Here is a 25141-nt window from a genome sequence, read left to right as displayed (position 1 = left end):
TACTTCCATTCATTTGTATGGATTACCTTCAGACGAGTCCCGTAACACTTGTGGGGGCCCTAGAGCAAAACGGAGAACACCATCGTGTTCGTTAGAGTCTCCCCTTTCCATATAGTGTTTGTAGACCAAACCGCTCGGACGCTACACACGTTTCTGTGATGTCTCGTGGTCTGACAAACACTGCTGTATCCCGGCTACATTCCACCGCAGATGTGGATGGCCGACATAGGTGGGTGGATTCAGACGCAGCCCATGTATCTCTAGCTTAATGTTTTTGATGTTTGTTTTTAAATGTTACTTAGATTGATACTTAGATTGATGCACAGGTGCTCTTAAGGGTTGAGTGTCAAAAGTAGAATAATATATATATAATTTTAAAAAGGAAATGTAATTGCTAAAATATACTGCCTAAATATACTTTAAGTAACAAAAGTAAAAGTATAAATCATTTCAAATTCCTTATATTAATTGAACCAGACGGCACCAAGTTCTTGAGTTTTGACATGTACAGATAGCCAGGAGCACACTCCAACACTCAGACAATCATTTACAAATGAAGCATTTGTGTTTATTGAGTCCGCCAGATCAGAGGCAATAGAGATGACCAGGGTTGTTGTTGCAATAAGTGGACCATTGTCCTGTTAAGCATTCAAAATGTAAATAGTACTGTTGGGTGTCAGTGAAAATGTAGTGAAGTAAAAGTAAAAGTTGTCAAAAATATAAATAGTAAAGTAAAGTACTTAAGTACTTTACACCACTGTGTGTGTATGTATGTGTGTGTGTGTGTGTGTACGCGCACCTGTGTGTTTGTGCCTGTGTGTGTGTGTGTGTGTGTGTGTGTGTGTGTGTGTGTGTGTGTGTGTGTGTGTGTGTGTGTGTGTGTGTGTGTGTGTGTGTGTGTGTGTCCGTATGTGTGTGTGTGTCTGTGACACAGAATGCACCAGTGCAGTCTAGCTTCCTGTCTCCCTGTGTGTAACAGTGTGTACAGTCTGAGTGATGTCAGACCTGATCTCATCTCTGCACCGGGAGCATCAGACTGGTGAGTACAGTGTTACTACATGTATTTTTCACACTTATGATAAAGATGGATTTGTCAGACTGAGGATAATGTAGAAGCAAATTATCTAGGAAAACACAAAAGTTCATTCACTGTGCCAGTACTAAGAATAGTATTGACATTGGACTAAAGGGATCTATAGCTATGGATGAGTAGTACCCAGAGCCATATGAACGTTTATCAATCATATATTCTCTCGTGGTACCCAATGTGGTTTGGAGAATTGACACAATGACAAAAGGACACAGGTTCTAATAATACAATGTTAGTGGAATCATGCGTGTTGCAGGGAGGTTTTAGAACGACAACAAAAAACAGACTTGTGAAATACCTGCTGATATTTCGCAATATGATCCTGACGTACCTGTAAACGAGTGTATGGTCTTTCCACTCACATGACCAGCTGTAGGCTGGGCAACTGCCTGAGATACAGTACATGTATATCTTGTTTTCAAGTGCAGGGGCTTAGATAGTAGTATGCTTTGTGTCCCTACCGTAAATGCTGGAACCACATATTGGAAGATATAATGGATTATTGACAATAACGGTTTGAGTGTATGTAGGCTATTTCCAACAGCAGGCTATGTAGAATATACCGTAGCAAACCTTGCCTAGATAGGCCTGCTTACAATCCCCCCCAAAAGGGCTTAACTCTTATTGAAGGTAGTGGTTTGCAGGTCTTGCCTACAGACTGGAAGACCTGGGTTTGAGGCATGCGAGGGGCATTACATTGTTGCCGTCTGCAAAAATTCCAACAATGGTGGGATGTTGCCTTGGGAGCCATCGGAGAGGGTTTTGTTATAGTGAAGCGTGGGGATACGTTCTCCGAATGAAGGGGACTGTGTAACAGACCTTGCCTGGGTAGGCCTTTTACGACCCCCCCCCAAAAGGGAGCAGTGGTATGCTGGTCTGCCTACGGGCTGGGAGACCCGCAAGGTGCGTTACACTGTCGCCATTTGCTACAATAGTGATTAAAACAATTCTCTTTCGATGCACCCAGAGTTGTAATGAAATAACATGTTGAATAGTGTCTCTTTCAGGCATTTTGAGAGTATTGGGTGATGGCTGGCCAGATTTGATGGCTGGCTATTTGGTGTAAATTGTATGATTGCTATGAAGTCAGTGCTTGGTGTGAGTAAGTACACTAATGAGTGTGACTATTGTTTAGCCGACATTGTATGCAGTGAAGTCAACTTGGTGTATATCTATCTCTGATTAGGTCGTACTCTAGCCTAGGCCCGCTGGAACAACAACAAGTGTGTTTGCAATAGCAGTATGGGATCGCAGTAACGTTTGCATTGCGTATGCCATGCGTATTTGGTAAAACATGTACTTGTAGCAATAGTGTAGTAGCCTAGGTTGTTGTAGAGTACTTTGATTCTGATTCGATATTGAGTCATTATTACCGCCGGTACCCGTCTACTTTTATTGTGAAGCACTTAATTATTCCCAGAAGTTACCTGTGTGTGTCCTAAGGGAAAGAGCAGAGCTTTGATGTTGACGTAATTCCTACACGGCTGCGTTCTTGTGATTGGAGAACGAATACAAGATAAAGTACTCTACCTGTTGTAACCGCGAGTTATTTCATTTTAAGACCCACAAATCTTCCGGAGGAGATTTAATATAATATCCACGGTCAGGAAATTAAGTTTACAATTGCACTGGAGGTTGTAAAGTTCTAAGTATTTGTATAAGGTGTAATGTAGGGCTTTGTATATATGTACAGCTCAGTATTGCCGAGGAGCATTACAAGTTCTGTCTATTGATGGGGGCCGAGGCCAAGGAAACAACAGCAACTGTGGCAAGAGAGACATGATACATGAACGTCTTTGGGTCATGTCCCACCTAAAGCTGTTTGAATTTTCTTTCTGGTAGTAGCACAGACTTTAGCTGCCGTCAGGTAGGAATTGGATACGGTTCACCAGTAGGTCCCTCTTTATCATTCGGGAAACAAGTAGCAGTGATGCAAGTAGCACGGATAGCAGGGTTGAGGTCAATTCAATTTGAATTCAGTCACATAGAGAAGCGTTGAGTAAAATTGGAATTGGATTGGAATATCAGTTTACTTCCTGAATTGACAGAATTTAAATGGAATTTAGCCCAACCCTGAAGGGTAGTATTTTTACTATCCTTTGGGAAAGAATGGTTAGGCCTACTATGGACTGTCCGCAAACTCGATCACTAAAAAGGTTTATTTCAAATGTTAAGGAACATGCGGACGGTCATGTGAACGAACACAACATGATAGTCATGTGCCTGTCCAAGGTAATCACAATCCGTCACGGTCACAATCTTACATTTGTGTTTCAATCCAAATGGAAGCCGGGAAAGGACAGTCTTTGAGATCATTATGATATTTTCAAGAAATACATTTATACGATTGTTTACTAAACCTCAAATGAAAACAGATCATTCATTAGGTGGGTATATCATTCATTTGTCCATTGAACAACAGGAAACAATGTCCATTGAACAACAGGAAACATCCCAGCGTGTGCTGATAATATTAAAAAACAGCCAAAACGATAGGTATTCAGTTGCAATGCATACACAGTATCTACTACAATTGAATATCTATAATCCGGTCAGCCGATATTTAGTCAAGCTCAAAACACGTTGGTGGATTGTATCTGTAACACTTTATTTAAAAGATTCGCTAAATAGCTAATAAACTATTACTTGGTTGTAAATCATGATATGTCACCAATTCATGTATTTGTTGACATATATTTACAAATACCTATAGGCATATACAGTATAGATCAATAACAGAAAGTTCTGCACATCTATTTACTTCATAGTCTACTTCCTGTGTAACAATGAAGATAATTAATTCAGGCAGACCTTAAAATTAATTATTATAAAATATTACAATAGATGTAGAATACTCAAATTGGTGCAGTCTTCAATCCAGTCGCGTTTATCCCCAAGGCTGCAAATCCCAGCAAATGTAATTCACAATAGTATACTCAAACAGAGATGTACTTTTCACAAAGCACTATTTTTCAAATGGTGTACATTGTATATGGATTTGCACATCAACCCTGTGTAGTGAGTAAATGTACATTATTCTATGGATTTAAAGTATGACTTGATTGTGAATACATTCAACACTATAGTATCCTAAACTGTAGTGTTGTAAAGTCTATTACAGTAACATTAACCTGTACTGGTTTCAGTCAGGTTTCAGTCATTGGAAACGTACGCAGCTTAAGCTACTGGTGTAGTTTACTGTTACGACAAGTATTGTATACTTGAGTACTGAAGAACACTACTGACAACTCTGGCCTATTAAAGGAATTGATGGATGCCTATGAACACAAAATAAAAAAACCTGTTCAAGTATAGTAAGACAGTCTTAACATACATATTTTGTTGTCAACTACATCTGTATTTGGTCCTCTCTTGCAGGTGCATTAAAAAAATAGAGAACACCCATTCAGGCTGAGGCAGGTGCTTCCTTTGGTTAGAGTCACCCTAGAAATATTCTCATGTTTCCAATACTGTGCAGGCGAGGGATAATGTTTCATAATGAGATTCAAGGATTCCCTCATTCAGACTTTCATAAACATGACTAATAGCTCTCTCTCTCTCTCTCTCTCTCTCTCTCTCTCTCTCTCTCTCTCTCTCTCTCTCTCTCTCTCTCTCTCTCTCCGTTGATAAGTTTTCTCCATTCAAAGTAAGACTGAGATATTGTTTATGACATTTGGTCCTCCCTCTTGTATTTCCACTTGGGTTGTCGTTTTTAATTCTAGCAGATATACGTCAGCTTATGTCAAGGTTTTCATGGTGATTACCAAAATACAATTGCACCTGACTCACAACAAGTGCTCAATGTGGTTTGCTTTAAATTGCCCATGCTAAATTATTTTGGCCAATTGTTTCATTATTATGATATTTCAGTCACGTGACCTTCCTTTCCTTATTCACCTGCAGAGAGCTAAGAACTCTCTCGGATATGTTCAAATACAAACAATTAGATATGAATTGCCTTTATTTAAACACTTAACTGTAAAAATACATTGAGTTGGAGTAAGTGTATTGAAGTTCATACATTGGAGTACGTCGTTTTCATGCAAATAAAAAGAATCGTAAACATTTTGCCGCATGAAAACATCAAAGCATGCAGACTATTGGGATAGTAGAGAAAGACAGAAAGAGAAAGGGGGAAACAGATAAATAGTATAGGTACAGAAAGAGAAGATGGAGACTTTCTGGGCTAAGGGAGGCAGTTACGCAACATATGGGTTTCAAAAGGCCTTGAACAAAGTTTACCAACATGAACTGTGTATTGTAAAAAAACGTGTTTTCACAATCCTTTCACAAAATGTCACATCTTTGTTATTCTTAGCCTCTCTTTCCACTGACATTTAACGGTTATTTCTTTAAACACGAGAAAAGAACAGAGTTAATGTATGATTCAAAGTGACAGAAAGCAAAGGGAACAGTACCAGGTACCTCCCCATCTGTCTTGGTCACAGCTCTCTTCATGTCTCAGCTCGACTGCCTTCCATATCAAACACGCAACCAGGAACTCCAGCGGCCGAATGGACCATCAAACACCTGATGAGTTAGAGAGAGAGAGAGAGAGAGAGAGAGAGAGAGAGAGAGAGCGAGAGTGAGAGAGACCCAATGTATAGGAAAGAGGGGGACATCATAAGAGGAATTAGGGATGTCTCGAAAAACCAATCACCCCCTCTTTTCTCCCTACCCCCCACACTATCTCTCAGTCTCTTTTTCGGTAATGACTTTGTGTGGTGTGTGGCACAACACCTTCAAATCGTTAGGTCTCTGACTAACGAGGGAGTCCTCACTTTCAGGTGTTTTCCACGGGAGATTTTTGGTACATTTTTAATAACGCTTTTCTTGTTCCCATGCTGCATCAGTAAACATAAATACAACAAACTACATGATTTGGAATCTGAGACAACGTGTGTATTTCTATGAGTCTATGCGTAACATATCTTAGTGTATTTGAGCTTTGAACTGGTTTTGCAGTCTTTCCAATCTTTTGAGTGAGGATGATAGTGTCCTTGAACCAGTATATTTCTGTCAGAGGTCCCACGCCTAACTTCTTTAATGATGCGCAGAGCGTTAGTAAATCCGTTATCAAGGCCTTTATACATGCAGCGTTCTAAAGTCCTACCAAAAGGCCCAAGTAGGTGATAATTTAGAGACAGGGTGTGTTCAACCCTTTTTTTCAGTTCATCTCAGAACAGAGCGCGGCAGACAAAGAGAGCATGAAAGAATGCAAACCTCAGAAAGAGATGAGACGTGAGTGACATGTTTGTTTGGTGCTTGTTGTGGTTCTTGTCTCCAAACCACCTGAGCAGTGTTTCTCTAGTACAGGTAACTCTTCAGTTGAACAATGGCTTTAATGGCCACAGAACATGAAGGCATTTGTAGTCAAACACACATATTTCATAGTGCTAGATAAAAAAGCTTTTTGTCCTTGCCTATGTATTTCACTTAGAAGACAGTCTTGGATGGTAAGACAGTTTTATTTTGTCATTTAGCAGATGCACTTATCCAGAGCGACTTACAGGAGCAATTAGGGTTAAGTGCTTTTGCTCAAGGGCATATCGACAGTTTTCACCTAGTCGGCTCAGCGATTTGAACCAGTGACCTTTCAGTTACTTGCCCAAAACTCTTAATCACCTAGTCTACCTGCCGCCAATGTTCTCTTTCCCATAAAGACACAGTAAAGCCGTCATTCTATTGAAAATCAAAAACACCTGGATTAAACGTTGAATACTTTTTGTTGTTGACTTTTAGGCTTTACCAAGACGAGTCTTGAAATGCCTTGACGTGGACAAGTTACGCGAGCACATCTCAAGTTTATCTCTAGACTTCAGCTCTAAAACTTTCATATACAGTAACTTGTAATGCAGGTAATTAGGGACATATAAATTAACAGGTGGTATATGGGGTTCTGGGGTTCTACTGTAGTTTTGAGTGCAGACATGATCCCACTCTCTGCAGAGCTACGTATATACAGCATGGAGAGGCACATGTGAAGTGAACACAGGTGTTTCTTCACCCAAGACAACGGTTAGAACCTGCTAGGCTTTAAAGAAAAGTTATCAAATAGGGTATGCACTAGATTCAAGGGACTAGCAATTGCTATGGGTTTTATATTGAACTTAGTAAAACATGCAATCATAGTTGTTGAGTGAAACAGAAAAGTGCCATCAAGCTTCCATCCACTCTATTACATTTAGTACATGTTTTCATCTTCATTGAGATAGCGTTGATGAATGATTATGCATGACTCTTTGCAATTTTTCGTATTTGAAATAACATTTTTGATATTGGTTTGTCATACTTGATCAGAGTTATTTCAGTTATCTCAACTCTTTCTTGTCGGAATTGTGCACCACGAAATTTGCCTAGCAGTGAATTTTACATGAATCAAACTTGACACTGATTTACTAGAATAGATCGTTGTTATTCTCAATGTGGAATGAGGTTCATACTGTAGGAGATTGTCCTCACACGGGGCACCAATTGTTTAAGGGATGCTCTTCACACGGGGAACCAATGGTGTAAAGGATGCTCCTCACACGGGGCACCAATTGTGTAAGGGATGCTCCTCACACGGGGCACCAATTGTGTAAGGGATGCTCTTCACACGGGGAACCAATGGTGTAAAGGATGCTCCTCACACGGGGCACCAATTGTGTAAAGGATGCTCCTCACACGGGGCACCAATTGTGTAAGGGATGCTCCTCACACGGGGCACCAATTGTGTAAGGGATGCTCTTCACACGGGGAACCAATGGTGTAAAGGATGCTCCTCACACAGGGCACCAATTGTGTAAGGGATGCTCTTCACACGGGGAACCAATGGTGTAAAGGATGCTCCTCACACGGGCACCAATTGTGTAAGGGATGCTCCTCAACCACACGGGAACCAATTGTTTAAGGGATGCTCCTCATTGTTTAAGGGATGCTCCTCACACGGGCACCAATTGTTTAAGGGATGCTCCTCACACGGGGAACCAATTGTGTAAGGGATGCTCCTCACACGGGGAACCAATTGTTTAAGGGATGCACTTCACACGGGGAACCAATTGTTTAAGGGATGCTCTTCACACGGGGAACCAATTGTTTAAGGGATGCTCTTCACACGGGGCACCAATTGTTTAAGGGATGCTTTTCACACGGGGCACCAATTGTTTAAGGGATGCTCTTCACACTGGGAACCAATGGTGTAAAGGATGCTCCTCACATGGGGCACCAATTGGATAAGGCCTGTTATGAATTATGAATTTTGAGTTATATACCTGAGTTTAGAGTCATTGTGAAGAGGATTGAAGTCATTTTGTTATCTTGTAAAAGTTGTGACTCTGGGTAGGAAATGTAATATCATTGAATACATTGCTCAAGGTGTATGTCTGATTGTGAGTAACAATTGCACAACTATATGGTCAATGTTAAATACGTAGCATACTGGTACAGTCGCATCAAATCTGTGGAAATATTTCAAGATGCAATATACAATAGTTCCTGCTGTTCAATAGTAATTTAAATTAATTATATAGTCTACATTCAACTGCTCTTATTCATGTACCCAATTTTGTGAAGTTACTGTGTTGCTTTTACCAACAAAAAAAACAATCAACCAAGTCACATGAAATGTGAATTCTTCTATAAATTATTAACTTGTTCACGTGTGGAAATGTAGGCTATAAATCTGTGCATGTGTTTGTAGGATAAAGATTACAATTTCATAACCAAAAATGGTCTGATGGTAGTCATTAGAATAGATTATGCGCTTTCAAAATGGATCCTGCTAAATATGGTGTAATGTTTTTCAAGGGTTCAGTGTCACAGATTCATTGGCCAGGTCCATTTCCCTTTCAGTAGTAAGCTTTATTGATTTAGGGCATTATTGTAATCTCTTAAATGTGATGCTTTGTTAAACTTTGTATATTTCAAAGGCCTACGAATCTGATTCAGGCCTATAATCGGTACACCTTAACCTTTTACTGCAGTGGGCTAAATCAGGGTCACACAAAGTGTTTCTGGGTTGTCTTGAACAAATATATTTTGAAACAAATGTATACACCTCACACATATGGTGATCGGCTTAAATGAAGACACCTGAAATGTTTTCAAGTTTGAGTTTGCATCCCGATATTATGTTTTATATGCATCACAGAAGATTGAAATAAAACAAAACCGTTTGTCATAGAAACAGCGGATTTTCGGCATAAAAAAAGTATGTTTATTAATTATGAAATTATAAAAAATATGAATAACAGAATTTGACATAATTTGACTACAGGAAAGGGCTATATATATATATATATATATTGATGTCAGTTTTGATAGTTTTACTGACTCAATAAATATGTGCTGCAGGCACCCAGTTTGATGTTTAAACTGTTGTTTGACTATATATAATGAAACAAGAGATATACTTATTTGTATTTGTGTGTGTTTCTAGTTTGCTTGTTTCTCTCTTCCGATTTATGTTCTGTCTAACCTGCGGCTGAGTAAAACATTTGTAATTCTATGGCCCCAGCAAAGCAATGAAAGGTGAATAACGACTGACATAAGTACATCAAATTGACTGACTATTGTTATGTGGGTTAGAATAATATTGATGATGATGATAACAACAATTAATATAATAATAATGGTTCAAATATTAACTATTATGTAGCCTATTTTGTTATTACCGGCTGTTTCTGCGCTAACATGCTAGCGAAACATTTTGCCAAGATAATCCACCCTTTCTTCAGCCAATTAAAAATGTTACTGCTTTGGCCTTAATGCATTTGACCAATAACTATACATTTCCCGATTCCTTATAGACCAATCAGCAGTGAGGGAGGTGCAACGGGGTTTAAAAGCAAAGTTGTTTCTCTGAAAATCAACATTTCCGCCTGGCTCTTGATCATTGGCGAGGGACTCTCAATGCTATCCACCAAACGTAAGTATAGAAAGGATGTTAACTAAGATGCTAGATGTAATATAGTATAATAGCACTCCGTGATCATTGATTTGTGGTAAACAATGTGAAAGTATGGATGTAATAACTATTGATCATTGTTATGACTGCTCGTAGTAGACCATTGAGTAGTCTAAATCAGACAATTATCTTTACAGAGAAAACATATGTGTTTTTTTTTTTTTGCATTAATGAATGCAGAATATTTGTAATCATTTTTTTCACCTTCATAAAATGTTACATGCTGTCCTGGAGCGTATGGAACGTATGCCCGCTTTGCTTTCACAGTAAAGTAAAACCTGTTAACTTAACCTTAAACTAGAATAAGAGAGGTAACAAGTGCGTTTCAGATAAATGTCTAAATGGCTGTCAACCCAATGTATTTACCCTGTCGTACTACCATGGTAAATAGACATGGTTTCATTGCCATTGTACTTAACAACACTTTGCAGACATCTCATGATTTCTTTTTAATGTATTGTAAAGGCCCTCTCTGAACTGATGCCCTCAAACCAGAGACACTCCTCTTTGCGCTAGACCTATCTGGTCCCATTGAAATTCAATCCCCTGGCTTACAATTGTGACATGGCTAATACACACCTTACATACAAGTCATAAAGGTTCAACAATTATACTCATATTACTTATGTTGATAAGCTCTATGGGGAACAATGATTTAGTCCGATTTTACATTCCATCATATGTTTTGTACTGCGTACAATTCAATTGCATGCATCAGAGTTCCACTACCTTAAAATGGGAGACAATTCTGTAAGATTATTCCTTCACCTTTTTACAGGCAGATCCTGTCTTCCCTCCCTCCCTCCCTTCCCCCTCTCTCTGTTTGCTGTTTAACCTCCGCCAAAGACCACAGATATGATCATCTGCTTTTCTGGGTTAACTGTTCAGGTGCGATCTCTCTCTCTGTCTCTCTCTTCCTCTCTCTCTCTATCACTTGTCCTCCCTCCCTCTCTCTCTCTTTCTCTCTCTATATATATATATATATATATATCACTTGTCCTCTCTCTGTCTCTCTCTTCCTCTCTCTCTCTATCACTTGTCCTCCCTCTCTCTCTCTCTCTCTCTATATATATATATATATATATATATATCACTTGTCCTCTCTCTCTCTCTCCCTCGCTTCTATATAGCGTTATGCTTCCTCTACCTCCGGCACCTCACATCTTTTCTCTTTTTGGTTCTCTCATATCCCACTGCCGTTACCAACCCCAACAGACAGATAAGTCTTACAGAGTTCAGAGGTGAGGAATGGCCTATAACAAATACTTCAAAACATTTGTCAAAACATATTTTATCTCATCATATAATGTATCGTACTACAACAATTAACAGGTCTAACATCTGGCCTGAATGAAATAACATTTTACTTACACAAACTACGGCCTGATATCTCGACCTAACTTTGATCTTAAAAACATGTAAAGTCATTTTTATAATCAGGCAGGCAGGTAGGCAGGTAACCTAGTGGTTAGAGCGTTGGGCCAGTAACTGAAAAATTGCTGGATCGAATCCCTGAGCTGACAAGATAAAAAGCTGTTCCTCTCCTGAACAAGGCAGTAAACCCACTGTTAGGCTGTCATTGTAAATAAGAATTTCTTCTTAACTGACGTGCCTAGTTAAATAAAACAGGTAGAATGGTGAGGTTGTCATGAAAAGAGATAGGAATGACAAATGCCAAGATGAGTTCTGGTGTCTTGCTGAAGCGGCTCCAAGCTTTTAAGAATCTGTTTATGGCACTTAAATAAAGGCATTTTCTTATTATGAAGAGTCAGGCTAATTAATAAAAAAGGAAAAATCCAGCACACTGCTAATAAAAAAAAAATCTAAACGGTCTCAATAAACCTTAATCTGGGTCCATAACGACTGGATATATTTCCCCCCCCATGCACCTTCTAATAATTATTTTGGTGCTTATCAGTGCATTCGGAAAGTATTCAGACCCCTTCACTTTTTCCAAATGTTGTTACATTACAGCCTTATTCTAAAATTGATTAAATACATTTTCCCTCATCAATCTACACACAATACTCCATAACGACAAAGCGAAAACAGGTTTTTAGAACATTTTGCAAATGTATAAAAATACTTATTTACATAAATATTCAGTCCCTTTCCTATGAGAATCGAAATTGAGCCTAGGTGCATCCCTTTTTCCATTGATCATCCTTGAGACGTTTCTTCAACTTCATGGAGTCCACCTGTAGTAAATTCAATTGATTGGACATGATTTGGAAAGGCAGACACCTGTCTATATAAGGTCCCACATTTGACAGTGAGGTCAAGGGAATTGTCCGAGACAGGATTGTGTCGAGGCACAGATCTGGGGAAGGGTACCAAAAATGTTCTGCAGCGTTCAAAGTTCCCAAGAACACAGTGGCCTCCATCATTCATTAAATGGAAGAAGTTTGGAACCACCAAGACTCTTCCTAGAGCTTTTCCGCAGCAGGGCCTGGGAGACTAGTCAGGATCGAGGGAAAGATGAACAGAGCAAAGTACAGAGAGATCCTTGATGAAAACCTGCTCCAGAGCACTCAGGACCTCAGACTGGGGTGAAGTTTCACCTCTCAACAGGACAACAACCCTAAGCACACAGCCAAGACAATGCAGGAGTGGCTTCAGTCTCTGAATGTCCTTGAGTGGCCAAGCCAGAGCCCAGGCTTGAACCCGATTCAACATCTCTGGAGAGACCTGAAAAGAGCGTGCAGCGACACTCCCCATCCAACCTGACAGAGCTTGAGAGGATCTGCAGAGAGGAATAGGAGAAACTCGCCAGTTGCAGATGTGTCAAGCTTGTAGCGTCATACCCTAGAAGACTCAAGGCTGCAATTGCTGTCAAAGGGGCTTCAACAAAGTACTGAGTAAAGGGTCTGAATACTTATGTAAATGTGATATTTCAGTTTATTTATTTATTTTTTGCAAAATTGTCTAAAAACCTGTGTTCGCTTTCTCATTATGGGGTGTTGTGTGTAGATCGACGAGGGGGGGGGAAACATTGGAATCCATTTTAAAATAAGGCTGTAACGTAACAAAATGTGGAAAAAATTAAGGGCCCTGAATACTTTCCGAATGCACATTAATTCTATTTCAAAGTTGTTATTTTTGCATATCCCAACTTCCCCTGAGACACCTTTTGATAGTGGGGTCATTGCCAGGGTCTGCAATTATTAACAGCCACCCTGGAGCAAATAGAGTTAAGTGCCTTGCTCAAAGACAGGTTTTTCACATTGTAGGCTCAGGGATTTGACTTAGCAATCTTTCTGGCCCAACGCTCTTACCGCTAGGCTACCTGCTGCCCATATAATAACCCTTACCCTGGTAGCAAGTTAATTTTCTAACACACTATAAAGAGTACCTTAATCCTTGATTATTTTTTTTTTTTTTACTAAGATAGCAATCTACTACTAGTATATTGTTGTATAGTCCTCCCCGGTAGACACCCTGTCTTCTACACAATAACGTTGAATAACATGATGCCAGCTCACGGCAGCTCACACTCACTCGTCTCCCGAGCGGTGCAGTGGCCTAGGACACTGCACTGCAAGAGGCATCACTGCGTACTTGGTTCAAATCATGGCTGCATCACATCTGGCTGTGATTGGGCATCCCATAGGGCAGTGCGCAATTGGCCTAGCATCGATGGGGGTAGGCAGTCATTGTAAAAAACAATTGTTAAATAATGATACATGTATATTTTAAAGTTAAATAAAAAAGGACTATGTTTTATTAATGCACTTATTCATAGATTGGTGGAGTAATTCTACAATGTTAAATTCAGTAGACCATAAACATCTCCTAAGGGGATATTGTTTGCGGCCTAGTTGACAGAACACACTAAAGTTTTACAACCCTGATTATATTACATTCTTTGAATTGCTCCCGATAATTCCATGCTACCTTTAAGTGCACATCCCTGTCATGGCAGCCCGAAGCTGTTAACATTGATCAGGAGCTGACTGTACTCCTTTCACACACAGGTTAAATGATTGAGAATTGTTTTAAGATGAAAAGAGATTAAAAGGTGCAGAACGCTTCAGACAAAAATTCTGAAAGTACCCACAACACACCTAACAACTATCACACACATACACACATGTACACACACACACGCGCATGCATGCACACAACACAGAAAACAGCATTAAAAAAAACTACCATAGACCACACTCCCGGTGTTCGACTGCCATTGTGGTCTTTTTTTTTCTTCCATCAAGCGTGGAGAAATCCGCCTTTCGTGGAATAGAGGAGGAAGGGAGGGGGGTGTGTGAGTGAGAGGGGAGGAGAGGAGGTGAGGATAGGGATACAAATCTACACCTCGTGAAATCAGGGCCCACCACAGCCTCAGGCATTCGCCCCCTCTCTCCTCCCCCATCCCTCTCTCAACCAAGGCCCACCACAAAGCTACTGCTTCTCTCCCTCCACCTTTCTTCGTTCTTCCTCTTCTTTTTGTCTGTCTTTCGACTTCTCTAAATCAGAGACCACCACAAACCCCTTCCTTTCTCTCTCTTTTTTTTTTTTACTCTGATGATGATGTATTAAGCAACAAGAATCACTGTCATGGGAACGGGAAGAAAATGAAATCAATTTCATGTGAATCAGTAAATGTATCTAAATACATGTGTTTTAAATGGGTAAAATATGGCATTTACAGCACATGGCAAAAGGGAGGAACAGAAGTTGGGTCTCTTCAGTTACAGTTTTTGCTGTCTTTATTGAACATAACATCAAAATACAGTGATACTGTAGGACAGTGGTTCCCAAACGTTTTATAGTCCCGTACCCCTTCAAACACTCAAACCTCCATCTGCGTACCCCCTCTAGCACCAGGGTCAGCGCACTCTCAAATATATATTTTTGTTCCATCATTGTAAGCCTGCCACACACACACACACACACACTATACAATACATTTCTTAAACATAAGAACGAGTGAGGGAAGTGGGAAGTGAGGGAAGTGACAAAGAGCTCTTATAGGGCCAGGGCACAAATAATAATATAGTAATAATCAATCATTTTGCTCTTTATTTAGCCATCTTACATATAAAACCTTATTGTTAATCGAAAACTGTGAATAACTCACCACAGGTTAATGAGAAGGGTGTGCTTGAAAGGATGCACATAACTCTGCAATGTTGGGTTGTATTGGAGAGAGTCTCTGTCTTAAATCATTTTCCACACACAGTCTGTGCCTGTATTTAGTTTATGCTAGTGAAGGCCAAGAATCCAATCTCACATAGGTACGTGGTTGCAAAGGGCAGCAGTGTCTTAACAGCTCGATTTTCCAAGGCAGGATACTCTGAGTGCAGCCCAGTCCAGAATTTCTGATTGAATTCAATTTTCACAGACTGCAACTTTGATGAGGCTCTCTTGCTGAGATATTGGTAAGTGGACTGGAGGCAGGGCATGAAAGGGATAACGAATCCAGTTATTTGTGTCATCCATCCAGTACCTGAGTAATTGCGCACCCAACTCACTCAGGTGCTTCGCTATATCACATTTGACATTGTCCGTAAGCTTGAGTTCATTTGCACACAAAAAAATCATACAATGATGGAACGACCTGAGTGTTGTCCTTGTTAATGCAGACAGAGAAGAGCTCCAACTTCTTAATCATAGCCTCAATTTTGTCCCGCACATTGAATATAGTTGCGGAGAGTCCCTGTAATCCTAGATTCAGATCATTCAGGTGAGAAAAAACATCACCCAGATAGGCCAGTCGTGTGAGAAACTCGTCATCATTCTAGCGGTCAGACAAGTGAAAATGATGGTCAGTAATGAAAACTTTAAGCTCGTCTCTCAATTTAAAAAACGTGTCAATACTTTGCCCCTTGATAACCAGCGCACTTTGTATATTGTAAAAGCGTTACATGGTCGCTGCCCATATCATTGCATAGTGCAGAAAATACCCAAGAGTTCAGGGGCCTTGCTTTAACAAAGTTAACCATTTTCACTGTAGTGTCCAAAACGTCTTTCAAGCTGTCAGCCATTCCCTTGGCAGCAAGAGCCTCTCGGTGGATGCTGCAATGTACCCAAGTAGCGTCAGGAGCAACTGCTTGCACGCGCGTTACCACTCCACTATGTCTCCCTGTCATGACTTTTGCGCCATCAGTACAGATACCAACACATCTTGATCACCAAAGTCCATTTGATGTCACAAAGCTGTCCAGTACTTTCCAAATATCCTCTCCTGTTGTCCTTGTTTCCAGTGGTTTGCAGAAGAGAATGTCTTCCTTAATTGACCCTCCATAAACGTAACAGACATACCAGGAGCTGTGCCAGGCCCGCCACGTCTGTTGACTCATCCAGCTGTAATGCATAGAATTAACTGGCTTGTATCCAAAGCAGTAATTGTTTCAAATCATCTCCAGGCCATCTCTCTGATGTGTCGTGAAATGGTGTTTTTTTAATGAAGGCATTGTCTGTATAGTTTTTTGGCCTTCTCCCGCAGCATTGTTCCAGCCATATCTGCTGCAGCAGGAAGAATTAAGTCCTCCACAATAGTATGGGGCTTGCCTGTCCTAGCCACTTGGTAGCTCACCATACAAGATGCTTCTAGACCCTTCTTATTAATGGTATCTGTTGATTTTTTCAAGTCTTACTACTTGAAAGTCATCTTAATTCTCGCTCAAGAAACACCTGTGGCATATTTTTCTAATTGGCATGTGTAATGATGAGAGTGAGGAAACAATTTCAGGTAGTGAGTGTTTTAATAAATAAACACAACATAAAACAAATCAAGAAACACGAACAACGGGTGAAGGTTTCATCGAGTTGTGAGTTAGTACATTTGCACATATAACACACTGTGGCTGAGGAAAGGCACTACTCCCAATATAAGTGAACCCCAAACCAATGTAGTTCTCATCATATTTGCGCCTCTTCGATGGTCCAACATCCCTGTCTGTTGTTCGGTGCTTTCCCGGGTAAGGGAGCAGTAGCTCCTCGGCTGCATCAGATTCACAACTGTCAGTGTCCATGCTAGCTGGACTAACAACAAATGTAGAATTACTGCTGCTAACATTGGATGTGCTCGTTGAAGTAGAACAACTTGTGTCATCGACAGGTGCAGGTGTTAAGCTGCTGGTAGTAGCAGCACTACCAGTAGAGCTTGTATGTATCTCAATGGACGTGGTCCTTACTTTTTCTTAACCATTTTTCAATTTTCGAGCAAACAGTATGAGCAGCAGCTATGTTTGGCTACATAGGGACCGTTAGTGGAATTTCTGCAAGAGAGTAACGGTTAATGTGATTGGATGTTCATTATTTGACTAGGCTACCTGTATTTGACATTGTGTTGTTATTTCGCTGAACACTAGATGGTTTCATTTTATTTTTGGCAGTGAAACAAGGCTACTCATGGGAGAAAGAAACCTCACCCAAATGCAAAGCCCCTTTGGAAAATCTAAATGGACTGTTTGAAAATGTTATTTAAAATATTGTATATATATATATAAAAAAAAATGTGAATCACATTTTTATTTGGCGTACCCTCGACGGCATTGAACGTACCCCTGGGTTTACCCCAGTTTGGGAATACCTGGTCTATAATAACTAACGTAACATCTATGCTGAACTCAAATATAAACGCGACAATATCAAAGATTTTACTAAGTTACAGTTCATATGAGGAAATCAGTCAATTGAAATAAATTCATTAGGCCCTAATCTATGGATTTCACATGACTGGGAATACAGATATACATCTGTTGGTCACAGATACCTTAAAATAAAGTGTGCCTCACAATGGGTCTCAGGATCTCGTCAGGATATTTCTGTGCATTCAAATTGCCATCGATAAAATACAATAGTGTTCGTTGTCAGTAGCTTATGCCTGCCCATAACATAACCACCACCATGGGGCACTCTGTTCACAATGTTAACATCAGCAAAACGCTGGCCCACACATCACCATACACGTGTTCTACCGTTGTGAGGCCAGTTAAACGTACTGCCAAATTCTCTAAAACAACGTGGGAGGCGGTTTATGGTAGAGAAATAAACGTTTATTCTCTGGACATTCGTGCAGTCAGCATGCCACGCACCCTCAAAACTTGAGACATTTGTGGCATTGTGTTGCGTGACAAAACATTTTTAGAGTGGCTTTTTATTGTCGCCAGGACAAGGTGCACCTGTGTAAAGAGCATGCTACAAAGTGTCCGCGTGGCCGGAGTCAGGTCTGCTCACGATCAGCAGTCACTGTGACATCAACAAGTAAACACAGACAAACAACAACATATTTTAGCCTGATTTACAGTGCATTCGGGAAAGTATTCAGACCCCATTCCCTTTTTCCACATTTTTGTTACGTTACATTGGATATTATATGCCCTAATATCCAATGTCTCCCACAACAACAAGTGAAGCAAAAAACATTCCAAGGATTAGGGCTACCATTTCGAAACTCACTGTCCATTTAAGATTCGGATGAAATGATAGAGGCACACTCTTAAAATAAAAGAATCAGACCTTGTCAGGAGCCTACAACCAAAGACAAGACAGCCTAAAACCAAGTGTATCGTTGTTTTTAAAGAGACATGTTTCATCCATTTAGGAGGATTTCACATGCCTCTACATCAAGCAGCCAGCCAGAAAGTTGAATCAGCTGCAATGAGGAACACAAAGTGCTGGAGGGACAAGTTGTGTGAGGGTGCGGTCCAGTGACTTCTATGTTTGTGGAAGAACATTTCCACTTTAGTAGCTAAAGCTCCGACAGTAACCGTTCTGTCATGTGCTGCTGAGGCTTGATTCAGGGGTGTTGACGCAACATAGAAAGTCTGTGGTTGCCTGGCTCGTGCTCTCTCTCTCTCTGCCGGGGTTCGAGACCGACTGCTGAGCCAGCAGAAGTGTTTAGAAATAAATACCATTAATGGGAAGCAAAGGTTTTCCGATTGTACTGCTGTAAATTAGAATTCTACCAGGTGTATAATCTTTACTGTACTATGTTGAAGAGTAAAAGCTAGGGGTACGACAGTATTTTAACAAACTTGTCAAACACACAAACTTGGCTGCTTCTACTGTATCATGAATTGGCCTATTTGACAGAATGAAACAGGCTATTTAGAATGCGCTTTGATTATACAGTGCGTCAAAATCCCCCGGGACAATTTGGAGGCTGGTGTCGATTGCAATTACACAATAAAGCAATTGTACAGGAGAGGGCGCGGGTCACTGTCTACAGGAGGATATAAAAAGTATGGCTATAGGTTATTGATCTTTTTATATTCCAACGAGAAGCCGTGCTACTTGATGTGAACTGTTGATTTGTTTCCACAGTATTTGCTCTTGGGTGACAGGAAATACATGACTAAAGCAATTTGTCTTACTCAGATTTTTTTGCTGCTCTTTGTTTTCAGGAGAAAGTACAAAATGAAGTGTGTTTCTGGATTCCTTTCAATCATTATTGCATTGTTCATCTCTTCAACAGGTAAGAGAGTATGTTCTGAATCATACTCTATGTTCTATAGCAACAGATACATTTCTTTAAAGGTAAAGGTAACTTACTATTGGACGTACAGTATATATATATATATATATATATATATATATATACAGTGCCTTGCGAAAGTATTCGGCCCCCTTGAACTTTGCGACCTTTTGCCACATTTCAGGCTTCAAACATTTAGGTCAACATTTAGGTCAACATTGGATCATTCAGAGATCCTCACTGAACTTCTGGAGAGAGTTTGCTGCACTGAAAGTAAAGGGGCTGAATAATTTTGCACGCCCAATTTTTCAGTTTTTGATTTGTTAAAAAAGTTTGAAATATCCAATAAATGTTGTTCCACTTCATGATTGTGCCCCACTTGTTGTTGATTCTTCACAAAAAAATACAGTTTTATATCTTTATGTTTGAAGCCTGAAATGTGGCAAAAGGTCGCAAAGTTCAAGGGGGCCGAATACTTTCGCAAGGCACTATATATATATATATATATATATATATATATATATATATATATATATATATATATATATATATATATCGTCTTCTGTGTTCTCCCACAGGGGCTGAAGATGTGGTGGTGGTTGTGTATGGTCAAGTGGGAGAGACGGTCACACTCCCCAGATCAAAGTGGGGTTCAGAAAGGGTGTTGGTACAATGGTTCTTTGAAACGAACACACAACCTTTGATAACCCGCAACTCCCATGGTCGAGAGACGATAGGTGAGTGAGATTAGTGCTCGAGGGTATCCATCTTTCATTGAGCGTGACCTTTTTGAGCCGTAAACATATTGAGCAAAACAGTATTTGGTGGTTGGCTTTTTTTCTTCTTTTTAAAAAAAAACCTGATTTTGACTAGCTAACAATTTGAGGGTTGCTGGCGTCAGAATCTCAGGTGCCTACTACTGTTGTTCTCTTGAGCACTTAACCCTTGACCTGCTCAGGGTTACTGCTCTGCCTCTGCAGGTGGCCCTGTGCTGCTTCCACATTCACATGCGTTTGTGTGGTGTCCAGGTGGGTTGGGAATAACATAACACAGAAAGAAGACACATTTCTTATTCACACTACTACTACTAATACTAATCACTTGATTATTGACATGCAGATCCAGAGTGGAAAGACAGGCTGTCTCTGTCCAAGACGGACTTCTCCCTGATCATCAACAATATCAGACTGGAGGACTTCAAATCCTTCAAATGTGAATTGAAAGATTTCATGCCACAAACAACTACCTCAGTCACATTCAGACTGTTCCGTGGTAAGTGCAGAGTGAAAGAGAGGGGATTTCTATGTCTCATGTCAGTGTTATGAGAAAGATGAGGAAGGAAATGGGAAATGGGACATTGTGTTCAGTCACCATCATGTGGGGGGAACAAGTACTGCACACACATGTATACAAATGTACCTTTGTATAACCCCCACCTCTCTCTCTGTATCACTCTCTCGCTCTCTTTCTCTCTATGTCTCTCTCTATGTCTCTCTCTCTCTCTCTCTCTCTCTCTGTCTCTCTCTATGTCTCTATGTCTCTCTATCTCTCTATTTCTCTCTCTCCCTCTCTCTCTCTCAATCTCTCCTCTCTCAGTGAGTGTACAGCCAGTCTCTCCCCTGTTGGCTGGGAAGAATCTTAATCTGAAGTGTGACATAGAGGAAGTATTTAAGGGGACACAGAGAAGATGGCTTAGTCCCCAGAAACAGGACCTGAATGAGGACAAGCGTGCCCAGATCAGAAATGACGGCAGCCTGACAGTAATGAGTGTCACTGGCCAAGACCATGGATTGTGGACCTGTGTGGTGACATACCAGGGCAGGGAAGCCTATGCCAACACCCCTGTTACTGTAATAGGTAAGTGTTAAGTTAGATAAAATGGTTTATGGTCTTCTAGATTAAATAATTTCCCCTCAAGAGGTAAAATGTCTTCAGACTGAGGTTAAACTGTCCCTTTCCTGTCTCTCTCTCTCTCTCTCTCTCTCTCTCTCTCTCTCTCTCTCTCTCTCTCTCTCTTCCCTTCTCAGACCTCTCCCCTGCTCATCCACAGCCTATCTACACCTCTGTCTCCTCCCTCTCTCTTCTCCATCTGCCATGTTTCTTTTCCATTCCTCCTCCACTATCCTGGTCAGACAGCCAGGAGAAGAGCATCCAGGGAGGCCACTGGACCTTTACCCCAAGCCCAGCGGCAGGCTCCCTCACTGGGGTCGTCCAGACCCTCACCAACCTCTCCCTGGGGCCTCCATTAGCCTGGGTGGTCAATCAGAAGAGAGGGCTGGGTGTCTCCGCCCTGCAGAGTAAAAATCTAAACCTCTCCCTGTCAAAGAAAGGGGTGACGGAGGGGGACAGGGGCGAGTACACCTGCGCTGTGGAATTCCAGAGGGGGGACACCCTGAAGAGAAGTATGCGTGTGGAGGTGCTACAGGGTAAGTCAAGCTTTGTGGCAGTCCTGAGAAAAATGTCCTTCTCCTTCCTTCCGTGTTTACTTCCTGACTTGGTTGCCACCTTCCTTCCTCCCTCCTTTAATTCTCCCATTGCTTAGTTCCAACCTCCTTTCTGCCCACAAAAGTGAGGAGTGACAGATCACTTTGATTTGTCAGCTCTCAATTGTTCAATCAGTACCTCCCGCCATCTCTCTGACCTTCCCTTCTTCCCTCTCTATCCCTCTATCCCTCTTTCTCCTTTCATTGACATTCAAACCCGTCAGACCATAGTCATGGCAATGCTATTCCCCCTTTCTATGCTTCTGTTTATTACACCCAGACAGTTCTCATCTCCTTCTGTCATTCGTTGGGAACAGTCTGTCCCCGGAATATTATGTCCTGTGTCTAATTCAGTGGATAGTACACTTGTCTGGCTCCACTTGTATTAATAGGGTATTGTCACACTGGTAACAATGATTCAGAAGACAGGCGCAGGAATGTGTAATAGTTTTTTAAAATTACGCCCCAAATGACAGCGTGCCGTGTAAAGGCATGCGGACGAAGACCAAACAAACATGCATCGGAAACACAGGGTTGAAACCCAAACAAAAGAGCGAGGAGTACCTCGAATATATACACACGCGCACAATGATTAACACGTGGGACGAGACCCGTAACCATCTGGCAATCCACAAGGGCACGAAAGCCAACACACACAGCACAGGTACTCACACGCACCAACGGACATTGGAACAATAATGGTCAGCCCAATGTAAACCAAAGGGCACATATATACAAATACTAATCGGTGGGAATAGGGGACAGGTGTGCGTGATGAAAGTTCCGGAGGGATCCGTGACCAGTATAATGAAGTTTCTCTCTGCCAGGATAATATGCCAGCTGAATTAATACTAATTTTAAAAAAAACATGTTTCTCCACGTTTTTGAAAAATAATATAAAATAATTTATTTGTGAACTTTCTTTCTTTCTCTGTCTGTCTGTCTGTCTGTCTGTCTGTCTGTCTGTCTGTCTGTCTGTCTGTCTGTCTGTCTGTCTGTCTGTCTGTCTCTCTTTCTCTCGTTCTCTCTTTCTCTCTCTCTCGTTCTCTCTTTCTCTCTTTCTCTCTTTCTCTCTCTCTTTCTCTCTTTCTCTCTTTCTCTCTCTCCTCACTCTCCTCCTGTCCAGTTTTTTCCTCTCCAGCTCCAGTGGCCTTCGTAGGTCAGGAGGTCAACCTCACCTGCACCCTGGGCCACCCTCTGACCTCTGACCTGAAAGTGAAATGGATCCCACCACGACAATCCTCCCTCCTCGCTTTAGGCTCCGACCCCGACTCCGCCCATCTCACCATACCGGAAGCGAGGGATATAAATGGTGGGAGGTGGAGGTGTGAATTGTGGAGGAACAAAACCAAGCTGACATCAGTGGAGATCACACTGAAGATCGGTAAGAAAGGAGAAACAGGAAGTGACATAGTCAGGATGTGGTTAGAGTGGGTGGTCTGTGTATGTGTGAAGGTTAGGTTGTGACTATTGAGGTTATGGTGTAATTAGCCTTATTGGACAGTGACCATGCTTACTGCAGCACTTTAAACAGTCTAGTACCACAGTACTGCTTCAGTAATTAAGTACAATGTAATAGCAGACAGTACTATTAGCCTGTAAAGAAGGAAGCTCTGATGTGTGCATTTGAACACCTACCATATAATAGTATTATTGAAAACCACATACTGTTATGCAATATTACATCTTTATTGATTTGATATGCTGGAAGCAATGTAGAACTTCCATGCTGATTCTGTTTTTCTTCATGTTGTTCTGATGGACAGAGCGAGTCCCCATGGACGTGTGGCTGTTGGTCACCATCTGTGGCGCAGCCGTCATCTTCGTCCTCCTCCTCATCCTCACTGTCATTCTCAACCGACGCCACAGACAGGTACAGTTTGGTGATTTAATCAGATGATGATTTTTGCTTAAAAATGTACTCACTATCTCTTACATTTTGTGTCTTGTTGGTAGTGTTACTGAGTTTTCCTGTGTGTGTGTTTCTGTTGGTTTTCAGCGGGTGACGATGCCCAGACGTGGCAAACGCAGAATCTGCCGCTGCAAAGAGTGAGTGTCATTTCCTGAGCACGCTGGCACGCACGCACACAGACACACACACACACGCACGCACACAGACACACACACGCACGCACGCACACACACACACACACACACACACAGACCCTCAAATTTGGTTAGGTTGAGGGACAAAACGTCTTGGCCTTGACTGTGCAGAGTTGTTCAAGGTGATGCGGGTTCAAGGTAGAAGCCTAAACATTTTTGCAACTCTTGCCAACTAAATTCATAGGGAAAACAGGATTTTTGTTGCCTCCCGTAGTTGAGAAATACTGTGTGAGAATGGTTGTTTACAGTGCTAACCATTCTGTTTTCCTCGATTACAGCCCCCAACCTAAAGGATTCTACAGAAACTAGAGACATCATACAGACCGGAATCCCTGTCAATGGACAATGTCTCTACTATTTTGTCTTAGCTATTCTATTCTGACACAAAGAAACACCAAAAGAACAAAAGAAGCAAGAAAGAAGATGTTTTCATGTGATGTTTGATCATAGATTTCACAAGTGTATATTATCATACTTTATGACCTATGATTTGAGCTACAATTGAACAAATACTGTATATAAATATGTATAGTTACTTTTTTTTTACTGTACACTGAGTTTCCAAAACATTAAGACCACCTGCTCTTTCCATGACATAGACTGACCAGGTGAATCCAGGTGAAAGCTATGATCCCCCTTTTTGACGTCACTATTCAAATCCACTTCCATCAGTGTAGACGAAGGGGAGGAGACGGGTTAAAGAAGCCTTAAGACAATTGAGACGTGGCCGAAAGGTGCGTTTGAACCGGGTCGTAGGTGCCAGGCTCACCGGTTTCTGTCAAGAACTGCAACACTGCTGGGTTTTCCACGCTCAACAATTTCCTGTGTGTATCGCAGTGGAGGCTCCTCAGAGGACCAAAATAAAAAATGGTGAAACGTGGAGAATCATGTAGTAGCCTACACCTATCAATGTTACATTGAGCTGGGTGAATGGAATATGAATGACAGTCATCCAATGTGGTGTAATAGAAATAAGGCCATGCTCATAAAATAATAATCATCCTGCCCATCTTAAACCCCCGCCACTGGTATCAAGAATGGTCCACCACCCAAAGGACATCCAGCCAAAGTTGACACGACTGTGGGAATCATTG

General features: G+C 41.1%; 1 protein-coding gene across 2 annotated transcripts; it reads left to right on the top strand.

Annotated features, from left to right (window-relative positions):
* Positions 1-965: 965 nt before the first annotated feature.
* On the top strand, positions 966-25049 carry LOC135520052 (uncharacterized). 2 transcript variants are annotated; one of them, XM_064945366.1, is made up of 11 exons: positions 966-1039; positions 9880-9998; positions 19388-19458; positions 20037-20195; positions 20578-20730; positions 21055-21315; positions 21486-21884; positions 23068-23325; positions 23708-23814; positions 23941-23990; positions 24326-25049. In XM_064945366.1, the coding sequence occupies exons 3-11, from the start codon at positions 19401-19403 to the stop codon at positions 24354-24356; spliced, it is 1476 nt and encodes a 491-aa protein (XP_064801438.1). In that variant the 5' UTR covers positions 966-1039; positions 9880-9998; positions 19388-19400; the 3' UTR covers positions 24357-25049. The 2 variants fall into 2 exon arrangements, with proteins under 2 accessions (XP_064801438.1, XP_064801439.1); XM_064945367.1 differs by lacking the exons at positions 966-1039; positions 9880-9998 and adding an exon at positions 18936-19225.
* Positions 25050-25141: the final 92 nt, after the last annotated feature.

Source organism: Oncorhynchus masou, chromosome 29 (assembly GCF_036934945.1).
Source record: "Oncorhynchus masou masou isolate Uvic2021 chromosome 29, UVic_Omas_1.1, whole genome shotgun sequence".
Classification (NCBI taxonomy): Eukaryota; Metazoa; Chordata; class Actinopteri; order Salmoniformes; family Salmonidae; genus Oncorhynchus; species Oncorhynchus masou.
Note: the sequence above shows the minus strand (reverse complement) of the source record. Positions and strands in the feature narration are given on the sequence as shown.

Bases quoted from the DNA above. Each gene is read 5' to 3' on its own strand.
- LOC135520052 (XM_064945366.1), top strand. From the start codon at position 19,401: ATGAAGTGTGTTTCTGGATTCCTTTCAATCATTATTGCATTGTTCATC. The intron at 23,326-23,707 runs GTAAGAAAGGAG...TCTGATGGACAG, and splicing joins GGAGATCACACTGAAGATCG to AGCGAGTCCCCATGGACGTG. The intron at 23,815-23,940 runs GTACAGTTTGGT...GTTGGTTTTCAG, and splicing joins TCAACCGACGCCACAGACAG to CGGGTGACGATGCCCAGACG.